Here is an 11,539-nt window from a genome sequence, read left to right as displayed (position 1 = left end):
TAGGATAATGTGAGTTGTGAGTTCTGTGAGCTAATATCGTTTGCTAATATCGTTGATATTGTATGTTAATATCGTCAATATGTGGTTGTTGCGATTTTTTGAAATTTGTTGAGTTTCAGATTTTTTGGGGAAAATAAAACTGATATTTAGATTACCTTAGCAAATTTTATTTGGTTTGATTCATTTGAGGCGAAATTAGAGTTTGATATTTCTCCATTTGCAAAGGCTGGTGTCCTATTCATTATTTGTCATTAATTATTAATGATAACATTAATGCTTTACGAAACAAATGGTTGAATACGTAACATTTATAAATTCGTTTAAAAAAAAAAAAAGGAAGTAGAGGACAGAAAGTCTACAGGAGACGGGAAGTCCCACCGCTTCCGGAAGCAGAACTTCCGGGGCGAAAGTTTAACCAATCGGAGAGCGCAGCTTGTCAGCTGATCCGGAACAAGCCGAATTTGAAATGTTTGACTCTTCATGTTTTCACAGAGGATTCTGAAGTCTGTCGAAGTAAAGAACTTCTACGTCTAGATTACCGACAACATCAGGTTAGTTCCTCAGCAGCTGATTTTTTAGAATGTCTCATCAAGTGTGAGAGCAGAGAGAGATCGATTAGCCTTGTTTATCTTTAGGTCACGTTATCCGATCGATGCGTAAAACTAAGATTGAGGCTTAATTTAACTATTGACTATCAACTATTGACCAATGACTGTTGACTATCAACTATTGACTATCAACTTATTAGAAAGTAACTTGAGCCTGCAGGTAAAATCACTCTGGTACATAGTCTTACTGTTGCACATAATTCCTCTATGTAATCATATCATGTATTCAGAGTTGAATATGAATTGAATGAATGAGTGAATAATGTATTCATAGTTAAAGTTATGGTGAATAATCTAATCATAATGAAAGTGATTTTCAGGCTGAATCTGGACTGCTGAGCCCTGAATGGAGGATGGATGTACTTAAGGCTGGTAAAGAACTTTTACTTCACAGAGCACAGAAGCACAACACAAAATCCTTCTGCTGTTTGATGGTGTTATTATGGGATAGAAAAGCATCTAATCTGACATGTCAATGTGTTGCTGTGTGCCTTCTTTATATTCCAGATGAATATTATTCCTTGGCAGATGAGAAGTTTGACTTCGACATGTCGCTCTCCCCTGACAGGTACGCTCATCGCCTGGCTTACTGTTTACATATCACTTATTTAAAAAGTAATATTTTACAAATAAAACTAACATAGTTAACTACTGATCTTAACATGTCATTTACATATAACTTAATCACGTATTACTTATTATATGCATATAACTTTTATTCACGTGTTACTAAATTGACATATATTTGATCCATATATTACTGATTATTTGTTGTATTGGATAGGTTGCTTGGCCACCTACTGTTCTCCTCTGGTGTCTTTTATGGTTCTGCCTATGAGGGCGCAGTACTCTTCAATTCCTCCCTACAGTTTTTCAAACACCAGCCCCTTCCTGTCTCCGTTCTTCACCTGCTGTCCTTCACAACAACGTTAAATCTGGTCCTGCATTTCTCTGAAGTTGTCCTAATCCTTTTGAACTGTCTCCTCCAAGCAGCTCCAGGGGGGAGGAGGAGCAGGAGGACGACGGGGTGTTTGTGGCGGGGTTGGGGGTGTCCCAGCCCCCCCTGTCTGGCGGAGAGGAGCCCAGCTTCAGCCCCTCGCTGACGGATTGCTTCGAGAGAATCTCTCAGGAGGCCAACAGCCTGGCCAACAGGCTGGCAGAGTGCCCGCACCAGGAGGAGGTGGGAGGAGGAGGAGAGAGCAGCCTTCGGAGCAGCCCGCTCCCCCACCTGGACCCCCCCGTGGAGCAGTTTGTCCAGGACCCCCGGGACAAGATGGGTCTTCTGAGCCTTGCCCGCCCCAGCTCGGCCCTTAGCCCCATCAAGAGAGAGACATTCTGCGTGAGGGACAGCCCCCTGAAGCTGCTGCCCCCCGCCCTGCAGACCCGCCTGCTGGCCCCCCCGGCCACTAGACCCCGGTCCCGGCTCAGCACCGCCAGCCCGGCCGGCCCCCAGACCAGGACCCAGACCCGGATGTCCCTCAGGGGGAAGACCGGCCTTGGGGTTCTGCCCAACAAGCCGCTGCCGCCCAGCACCCTGAGCGGCCCCCAGCGCTCGGGGCCCGCCGACCGCCCTGGCCGCTTCGCCCCCCCCGGGAAGGTAGGACTGCTTCTGCTTCTTCGTCCCGGAGCCATCTGGTCCTGCTGGTTATATGACCTAGAGAAGTTGTTCTCAAAGCTTTCCTACCAGTGTACCCCCTCTAAGATGGGTTTTCAGTTCAGTACCCCTTCACCGGCACAAATATTTTTGGGGAGAAAAAAAGTATACAATTAACATAATTTTATTGTATTTGCCTTCTAATTGGACGTGTAAACATTAAAAGGTTGCAAATACTCACAATTTAATGAGGAACTTGGCACAACGCCAGGGGAGGGTCAGAGAAGGTAGAGGTGACCCAAGCCCCAAGGAGCAGTGCATACTTCCGCAATCCACCAGTGCTCAGCAGCCAAGCCTGGTATGGCAGCTGTTTAAGCGGGCTGTGGACGGGTCCCTCAATTCATGGAGGTCCGGAAGTAGATATCGCCATTCACTCCAATAAAAGTGGGGAACAGGAATGTGTCCCCGCAAAAAATGTCTGGATATCAATTAAAGGCTCATAATTATCTTTATACCATGTACTAATAAAATGCAAGTTTTCTCTTTTTCACAATGCCTCCTCAAGCGTTTTATTAGCAGTTGTTTGCAGGAGAAGGAGGGGTGGGTGGCTGAAAGGAGTCGTAGTGAAACAAATGTTGTTTCGGCCTGACATCCAACAGGGCTCAGTGCACGGCTCCGTTAACTTCTCGTGTTAGACTTGAGTCGTAATTATGATTTGGTTTTAAAATACAAAAATAAATATATACAAGGTGTTTTTCTTTAAGGTCAAAAAGGAACAAACCAATCTAAAATAATAATATAAATAATAATTGTTAAATATTAATTGTTGCCCAGATGGCAGGCGGAGTGTAATTTAAAGATCACATAAAGAGAATCATCGGGGGGTTAGTAACTTATACTCCCATGGTCGGTAAACAATGCCACTGTGCTCGCTCAACTTATGATGCTACAATGCTAACAATGCTAGAAAACAAGAGTATTTCTGAATCCGGCACGTCGTGCACTAGGGCGTGGGACGTCGCCATTGCGCAGTTTTCATAGGAATGAATGGGCGGCCATGTTTTAGTCGGCTGTCCTTTCTTTAATGGGTCCCTGAGGGTCAGTGCACGTAGAGCTGGCCCATCACAATATGTTCTTCCTGAAAGTGACGACATTTTGTTGTTTCTGGATGCGCTCTCTTTCTCACAGATTGCTCAATTTTCTATTGTATTTTGTTTCAGAATTGAAGCTTGCCAAGGGTGAATTATTTTTTGTTTTGTTTTTTTACTATATATTTTCTGAGTAACCCCTGCAGTGCTCCGGCAGTACCCTTGGGGGTAGGCGTACCCCCATTGGAGATCCACCGACCTAGAGTCATCTACAACCTCCCTCTCTGCTCCTAGGCTACACTGGGGCTGCGGCGGGGCTCCAGCAGGGCGGGCTCCTGTGAGGACCTGCTCTCGGACACGGCCAGCGTGGCCTCGGACACCAGTGACTGCTCCCTGGACAGCAGCCTGCAGGGGCGGCGGGCCCGGGCCCCACCCCCTGGCAAAGCCCCGCCCACCAGTACCAGGAAGGGGATGGAGACCAGGAGACACGCCTCCACTTCCTCCCTGACCTCCGGCCTCTCGGCCTCCCTCACTGGTAAAGAAGTCTCCTACTGGTTCTACTGGGAGCAGCCCAGTTCAGCGCAATCGTACATCCACATAGGGGTGATCTTCGTCCTAGCAGGCATGGAAACCATAGCAACCATAAGATGTTGTGTTTCCAGGGAAACCCAGCCCGGGGGGACCCAGGACCCGGCGCTCCGTGATGCTGGGGAAGGCTGCTGAGCCCCCGGCGGCCCCCGCCCCCACCACGACAGGGGCCCGCCGGTCCCTCTCCACCACCCTGAGGAGACCCTCGGAGGTGGGGGCCAGACCCCCCTCGGTGGGGGGGCGGTCCACCCCTGTGAAGCGTGCGGAGCCCGGCACCCCGCTGAGCCTCACCCCCGCCAAGAGGCTGATGGAGAAGGCCCCCTCCCCTAGAACCAGCCTGGCCCCCTCCTCTAGGCCCAGCCTGGCCCCCTCCACTAGACCTAGTCTGGCCCCCTCGTCCAGACTTAGCCTGGCCTCCTCCTCCAAGCCCAGCCTGGCCTCCTCCTCCAAGCCCAGCCAGGCCTCCTCTTCCAGGCCCAGCCAGGCCTCCTCCTCCAAGCCCAGCCAGGCCTCCTCCTCCAGGCCCAGCCAGGCCTCCTCCAGGCCCCAGCAGCAGCCGGGTACCAGGGTCAAACCCAGGGCCCCTGTGGTCCCCGTGGCCCCCACACCCACACAGCTGAGACGCCTCGCAGGCCCAGAGGGTGAGGGGGTGAATTCACCAAGTGAATAACATAACATGTGAAGATGATTGGTCCATGTGTTTTAATTGTTCAAGGTGTTTTAATTGGTCCAGGTGTGAGGATTGTCTCAGGTGTTTTAATTGGTCCAGATGCTTTAATTGGTTCAGGTGTGTTCAGTATCTCTGTTGTTTCCAGGTGTATCGACCCCAGATGCCCCATCCATCAAGAATCCAAAGAAACTGGTCACCACTTGCAGTTTGGACGGGTGAGAGTTTGGGGTGTATGTGTGTGTGCATGCGTGTGCGTGATTCGTGTGTGTGTGTGTGTGTGTACACAGGTGTGTTAACCTTGTGTCCCTCCAGCCTCCCCCAGAGGGCGGAGCCTCCCTCCACGCCTGCCTCCACCTGCGAGGGGGCGGGGCAGCAGTGGCGGCCTCAGCGCTCCGCCCTGCCCACGCCCAGCGGCCGCAGACTGTCCTTCATCCCCACCATGACCCCCCGCAGCCTGCCACGCCCCGCACGGCCCGCGCACCCCAGGTAGGAGCACCCACTAGGAGCCGACCCCCCCCCACTGGTAAAGGGACCCACTGGTGGGACCCCCCACTGGTGATTGCACCCAGTGTGGTGATGCCACCCCCTGATAATGTCACCCACTGGTGGGAGACAGATAAAGGGCCACAGGTCCTGAGAGAGGAGGTTTTTCTCCCAGTACATTACTAACCAGTCTCACTGGTCCGTTCCCAGCTGCGCTGCCCCAGGGGCCCCTGAGCAAGAGGAGGAGGAGGAGGAGGAGGTCTTCGCCTCGGAGATCCAGCCCTTCTCCCTGGAGGAGACGGCCCCTGGCCCACCACCCCCCACCCAGGGCTCCAACCAGCAGAGAAAGGAGAACCAGGAGGAAGAGGACAAGCACCAGGAGAGAGAGGAGGAGGAGGAGGAGAAGCAGAATCAGGAGAAGGAGAAGGAGAAAGAAGAGGAGGAGGAGGAAGAGAAGGAGAACCAGGCCGACCTGATGGAGCTCCAGTCTGTTGAGGACCTGCTGTCAACCACTCAGCACAACAAGAACCAGGAACTCATGGAGGTGTGTGTGTGTGTGTGTGTGTGTGTGTGTGTGTGTGTGTGTGTGTGTGTGTGTGTGTGTGTGTGTGTGTGTGTGTGTGTGTGTGTGTGTGTGTGTGTGTGTGTGTGTGTGTGTGTGTGTGTGTGTGTGTGTGTGTGTGTGTGTGTGTGTCTATAAGTATAACCAGTAGGTTTGTGTTTCAGTTCCCGCTGGTGGACGTCCCGGCTCCGGTCCGCCGTCCGGATGAGAAGCTGCTCATCGACCTCTCCAACACCCCCGACCTCGTCAGGAACCACAGCGCCAAGCCCTGTGGAGGACAGGTGAGCAAGGCGTGTGTCTTGGGGTCAGTGTGTCCTGGGGTTAGTGTTTATTCTGTGTTCTGCTCCACAGCTCATTGATCTGAGTTCCCCGCTCATCAAATGGAGCCCAGAGGAGAAGCAGGGGAACACCGGAGTCCTCGTCAACATCTCCTTCTGAGCTAGCGCTGCTACCTAGCCGTCAGAGCTAGGCATGCTAGCTAGCTCTCTGGTCCGCTGTCTTTTGCTGAAATGTATTTGTTGTTTGTTTCAAATCACATCCTATAGATTTGTATTGCATTACAAATAAAAAGGAGCTAAAAAAAATGGTGGGTTCAGCATACATCTGATAAATAAATGAAAAAGAAAAACATGAATATCTACCGAATACATAAACACTAATCTGTTCAGGCTCAGATCTCTTCAGGAGGGCTTCCCACCCTCCAGCCGTCAAGAAGTTTTTAGTCTTTTAATGTTCACAATAGGAATGGCCCTAAAGATGTTCGGGTCAGGATCTAATGTTCGTAGTTCCAGGAATGTTGTTCTAGAAAGAACTGGATTCTTAAACTTTACTCTAAATTAATTGTGTTCTTGTGTCTTCTACTGTATGTTCTGAATAAATAAAGTGTCTTTAATTTAACGGCAGATTACAGCGTGAGGTTATATATTTTTTGCACGCATCCAAAGACCTGCAGGTATTGACCTGCAGAATGAGTCAGGAAACACTGGGTCTCTTTGGAAGGTTATTCCAAGTGTGTTCCTTTCAAATGAAGAACACCTAGGCTAATGTACAGCTGTGCAGGTCAACGGAAGCACACAAATCTGTATATTGGCATATGCCTGTCTTACCCAGATTCAGACTAGTGGTTAAATTCCATATAGTGCCTCCAGGAGTTTGCCACTATGAGGTATTTAGAATTAAACAACTCATCCGGGTAAGACCCTGAGAGGCCAATGTACAGATATCTCTGTGAATCCCTTCAACGTTTGAGTGCAGTACCGGATTACATCCACAGGGGGAGCCCTCTACCTGTACTGAAGGTTGCAGTACCAGAGTTCGTTCATAATAGGTCCATGGTCCAAAGCATCTATTGGCCAAAGGGGGAACCCTTTTACCTATACTGACGGCCGCAGTACCAGAGTCCGTCCACAGGGGGAGCCCTCTGCCTGTACTGAAGGATGCAGTACCCGAGTCTGTCCACAGGGAGAGCCCTCTGCCTGTACTGAAGTCTGCAGTACCAGAGTCCGTCAACAGGGGAAGCCCTCCACCTGCACTGAAGGCATTATAAATGTATTAATTTCTTAAGTTTTAAAGAAACACCGTTGATAGAAGAAGTTGATGGGTCACTGACGTGTCACGGCAAAACTACACAAAAAGAAAATTCAGATAATTTCTCTTTTGTGATGTAAAGTTGTCTTTTATGATGTAAAGTTCTCGGGTCGGCATTGATATTCAGCTATACTGTATTCAGTACTTATTTTTGTATTAACCATAAAAAAGTATTTTGTTTTTATAATTATTGATAGGCCTAATTGTCCTTATAACAGATGCAGTCCGAGGTTGTATTTTAATCAGTAGTTTAAATAAAGTTTGTGCGTGCGTGCGTGCGTGTGTGTGTTGATGTCCATACGCCTCCATGCCTAGCAAGGGAACGGACGCTGCCCCGGACAGCAGGTGGTTCCTCGGACTGTGAGGACCCGGCGGACCATGGTGGTACAACATGGATGTTCTCAATTTGTGGCTCCGGCTCTGGGTCCTGTTCTCCCTCGGCTTGTATTCAGGAGGCTTTAACCTCGACCTGGACGCGGACCGGCTCCCCGCTTGGTCCGTGCTGGTCAACGCCTCGCTGGGACCCGGGTGGGTCTACGCTTTGGACGGGACTCGAACCCCGAGCTACTGGCGCCGCTTCATCAGCATCGGAGAACTCGACGGGGCCGTCCGACTCTCAGGGAAGTTGAACTGCTCATTTTTACCCAGGAACCCCGCTCCATTTTACGTGCGGCTCAGATCGATAACTTCTGCTGATCGGGTATCGATACGCTTCGACCCGGTCCTACGAGGGCCAAAGTGTCCCGTCAGACGCGAGAGGAGCAGTTCGCCCGACGTGTCACTGGACCTCCGCTCCGATCTTTTACCGACGTCTTGTCTCTCCACGCAGGTTTTGTTCCACAGTATCCTAAAGTCTTTACCGCCGTTCCTCTTCCTCCGCCCCACCAGCAACCTCCATGGTTTATCATGCGGGGTGGAGGGCCGTGAGACCCGCCTTCTCCCCGGCGGTGTACTGGAGCCGTGCGTCCCGTCCGACGGGAGGGCGGAGCTGCTGCTGCTCTGCAGGGGGCCAAACTTCAAGAACTCCTGGCTGCGTCTCACATTGCGCCCGGACCCTCAGCTGAGGCGCCGGGGGGTCGGTGGGGGGGTCAGACCCGGCTGTCCCTCTCATCAGGCGGGCTGTGGTGGTGGTGGTAACGTGGGGGCCAGGCGGGGCCGGAGGGCCACTAACACGGCCCCCCAGTTCCAGCTGCCCAACTACCACGTGTCGGTCCCGGAGAACGAGCCGGCGGGGACCCGGGTCATCACACTGCGGGCCCTGGACCCCGACCAGGGCCCCGCCGGGCGGGTCCACTACCACATGGAGGCTCTGTTCGACAGCCGGTCCAACGACCTCTTCCAGATGGACCCGGACACGGGCGGGGTCGTGACCCTGTGGCCCCTGGACCGGGAGAGCAAGGACACACACGTCTTTAAGGTTGTCGCCGCGGACGACGGGATCCCGCGACGCCGGAGCACAGTGTACCTCACGGTGACGGTCAGCGACACCAACGACCACGCCCCCGCCTTCGAGCTCACGCAGTACCGGGTCAGCGTCCGGGAGAACGTGGAGGCGGGCTTTGAGGTGCTGACCATCAGGGCCACCGACGGCGACGCCCCCTCCAACGCCAACATGGTCTACACCATCGTCAACGGCGACGGAGACAACGCAGACTTCGAGATGGACCCCCGCAGCGGGGTGGTCCGGACCCGAGCGCGGCCGGACCGCGAGGCCACGGCCCGTTACCAGCTGGTCGTCCGCGCCGACGACCAGGGCCGGGACCCCGGGCCCCGCAGCGCCACGGCAACCGTGCACATCTCGGTGGAGGACGAGAACGACAACGCGCCTCAGTTCAGCGAGCGGCGCTACGAGGTCCGGCTCCCGGAGGACCTCCCGGCCCCCAACAGGGTGGTCCAGGTCCAGGCCTCGGACCCGGACCAGGGGCCCAACGGCCTGGTCCACTACAGCATCGTCAGCGGCAACGTCAGAGGCCAGTTCTACATCCACGGCCCCACGGGGGTAATCGACCTGGTCGGGCCCCTGGACTACGAGGCGGTGAGGGAGTACCACCTCCGCATCAGGGCGCAGGACGGGGGCCGCCCCCCGCGGGCCAACGCCACGGGCCTGGTGGTGGTGAGGGTCCTGGACGCCAACGACAACGCCCCCATGTTCGTCAGCACGCCGTTCCAGGCCTCGGTGCCGGAGAGCGCGGCGGCGGGGGCCTCGCTCATCCACATCCAGGCCATGGACGCCGACGCGGGCGCCAACGGCCGGCTGGAGTACCGGCTCACCGCCACGGCGCCCGGCTTCCCCTTCGCCATCAACAACAGCACGGGCTGGGTCACGGTCGCCATGGCGCTGGACCGCGAGGCGGTCGAGCTCTACACCTTCGGCGTGGAGGCAGTGGACGGCGGCGTGCCGTCCCTGTCGTCGGCGGCGAGCGTAGCGGTGACGGTGCTGGACGTCAACGACAACACGCCCACCTTCCCCCGGCGGCAGTACGAGCTGAGGGTGAGCGAGGACGCGGCGGTGGGCGGCAGCGTGCTGGCGCTCAGCGCCGTGGACCGCGACGCCAACAGCGTGGTCAGCTACCAGATCACCGGCGGAAACACGCGCAACCGCTTCGCCATCAGCAGCCAGGCGGCGGGCGGGCTGCTGACGCTGGCGCTGCCGCTGGACTACAAGCAGGAGCGGCAGTACGTGCTGACGGTGGCGGCCTCCGACGGCACGCGGGCCGACTCGACGCAGGTCACCATCAACGTGACGGACGCCAACACACACCGGCCCGTCTTCCAGAGCGCCAACTACCAGGTGACCCTGGGGGAGGACCAGCCGGCGGGCGCCACCGTGGTGGTCATCGCCGCCACGGACGAGGACACGGGGGAGAACGCCCGCATCACCTACGTCATGGAGGACAACGTGGCGCAGTTCAGGATCCACCCGGCCACGGGCGCCATCACCACGCAGGTGGAGCTGGACTACGAGGACCAGGCCTCCTACACCCTCGCCGTGATCGCCAGTGACAACGGCGTCCCGCAGAAGTCCGACACCGCCTACGTGGAGATCATCGTGGTGGACGCCAACGACAACGCGCCGCAGTTCCTGCGGGACCTGTACCAGGGCGCGGTGCCGGAGGACGCGCCCGTCTACACCAGCGTGCTCCAGGTCTCGGCCGTGGACCGGGACTCGGGCGCCAACGGGAGGATCAGCTACACCTTCCAGGGCGGCGACGACGGGGACGGAGACTTCTTCATCGAGACGTACTCCGGGAACATCCGCACGGCCCGCAAGCTGGACCGGGAGAACGTGGCGGTGTACAGTCTGAGGGCCCTCGCCCTGGACCGGGGCGTGCCCCCGCTCAGGGCCCTGGTGGACGTCCAGCTGTCCGTCCTGGACGTCAACGACAACGCGCCGGTGTTCCTCACGGAGGAGATGGTGCTCAGCGTGCCGGAGAACAGCGCTGTGGGCTCCACGGTGGGCCGCGTGGCCGCCTCGGACCCCGACCAGGGCTCCAACGCCCAGATCCTGTTCCAGATCGTGGAGGGGAACCAGCAGGAGGTGTTCCAGCTGGACGTGTTCACCGGGGACCTGGTGGCCCTCAGCGAGCTGGACTACGAGGCCCGGGCCGAGTACACCCTGGTGGTGCAGGCCACCTCCGCGCCGCTGGTCAGCCGCGCGGTGGTCCACGTCCGCCTGCAGGACGTCAACGACAACCCGCCCGTCCTCGGCGACTTTCAGATCGTCTTCAACAACTACGTGAGCGACCGGCCCGGCGGGTTCCCGGCCGGCGTCATCGGGAGGGTTCCCGCCCGCGACCCCGACGTCTCGGACCGGCTGCGCTACGACATCGTCGAGGGCAACGAGCTGCAGTTGCTCCTGCTGGACCGGGACAGCGGAGACCTGAGCCTCAGCCGGGACCTGGACAACAACCGCCCCCTGGAGGCCCGCATGGAGGTGTCCGTCAGCGGTAGGAACCGGCTTCTTGTTCACCATGTCTATACGCTTAGTGTGGTGATGACACGGGCTCTTCATGGGGATGTTAGAGACGGTCGAGGTCTGTGGGGCCCCTGGGGACGGGCCTGTCGGGGGGCCCCTGAGGACGGGCCTGTTGGGCCCCAGAGGACAGCCTGTGGGGCCCCAGAGGACAGCCTGTTGGGCCCTAGAGGACAGCCTGTTGGGCCCTAGAGGACAGCCTGTTGGGCCCCAGAGGACAGCCTGTTGGGCCCCAGAGGACAGCCTGTGGGGCCCCAGAGGACAGGCCTGTTGGGCCCCAGAGGACAGCCTGTTGGGCCCGTCCCGACATCATAAAGTACACGCACTTAATTGAACAGATAAATAACTTGAGGTTAGAAGGAGGTCGTTCATTGTGTCTCCTGGCA

At 55.9% G+C, this 11,539-nt stretch overlaps 2 protein-coding genes across 5 annotated transcripts in view; both read left to right on the top strand.

The window, feature by feature from the left end:
• The first annotated feature begins 392 nt into the window (after positions 1–392).
• Positions 393–6,495, top strand: gtse1 (G-2 and S-phase expressed 1). Of its 4 annotated transcripts, none has more exons than XM_060060619.1 (11): positions 393–551; positions 919–980; positions 1,116–1,176; positions 1,602–2,205; positions 3,585–3,825; positions 3,953–4,519; positions 4,694–4,763; positions 4,861–5,034; positions 5,242–5,575; positions 5,758–5,874; positions 5,945–6,495. In XM_060060619.1, the coding sequence occupies exons 2-11, from the start codon at positions 962–964 to the stop codon at positions 6,029–6,031; spliced, it is 2,274 nt and encodes a 757-aa protein (XP_059916602.1). In that variant the 5' UTR covers positions 393–551; positions 919–961; the 3' UTR covers positions 6,032–6,495. The 4 variants fall into 4 exon arrangements, with proteins under 4 accessions (XP_059916602.1, XP_059916600.1, XP_059916601.1 ...); XM_060060617.1 differs by having other exon boundaries at positions 1,599–2,205; XM_060060618.1 differs by having other exon boundaries at positions 401–551; positions 929–980.
• A 974-nt stretch (positions 6,496–7,469) lies between these two features.
• The window catches only part of LOC132464298 (cadherin EGF LAG seven-pass G-type receptor 1-like), a 31,554-nt gene continuing 27,484 nt past the window's right edge, over positions 7,470–11,539 (top strand). Inside the window, exon 1 of the mRNA XM_060060601.1 lies at positions 7,470–11,127. Within this exon, the coding sequence (XP_059916584.1) occupies positions 7,572–11,127 (3,556 nt within the window). The 5' untranslated portion in view covers positions 7,470–7,571. The remainder of the gene's footprint in view (positions 11,128–11,539) is intronic.

The sequence above is a fragment of the Gadus macrocephalus genome, chromosome 9, assembly GCF_031168955.1.
Source record: "Gadus macrocephalus chromosome 9, ASM3116895v1".
Classification (NCBI taxonomy): domain Eukaryota; kingdom Metazoa; phylum Chordata; class Actinopteri; order Gadiformes; family Gadidae; genus Gadus; species Gadus macrocephalus.
Note: the sequence above shows the minus strand (reverse complement) of the source record. Positions and strands in the feature narration are given on the sequence as shown.

What these genes read in the sequence shown, in the direction of transcription:
- gtse1 (XM_060060617.1), top strand. An exon ending in GCACGGCCCGCGCACCCCAG is followed by an intron (nt 5,035 to 5,241) that starts GTAGGAGCACCC and finishes GTCCGTTCCCAG; the next exon opens with CTGCGCTGCCCCAGGGGCCC. An exon ending in CCAAGCCCTGTGGAGGACAG is followed by an intron (nt 5,875 to 5,944) that starts GTGAGCAAGGCG and finishes TCTGCTCCACAG; the next exon opens with CTCATTGATCTGAGTTCCCC.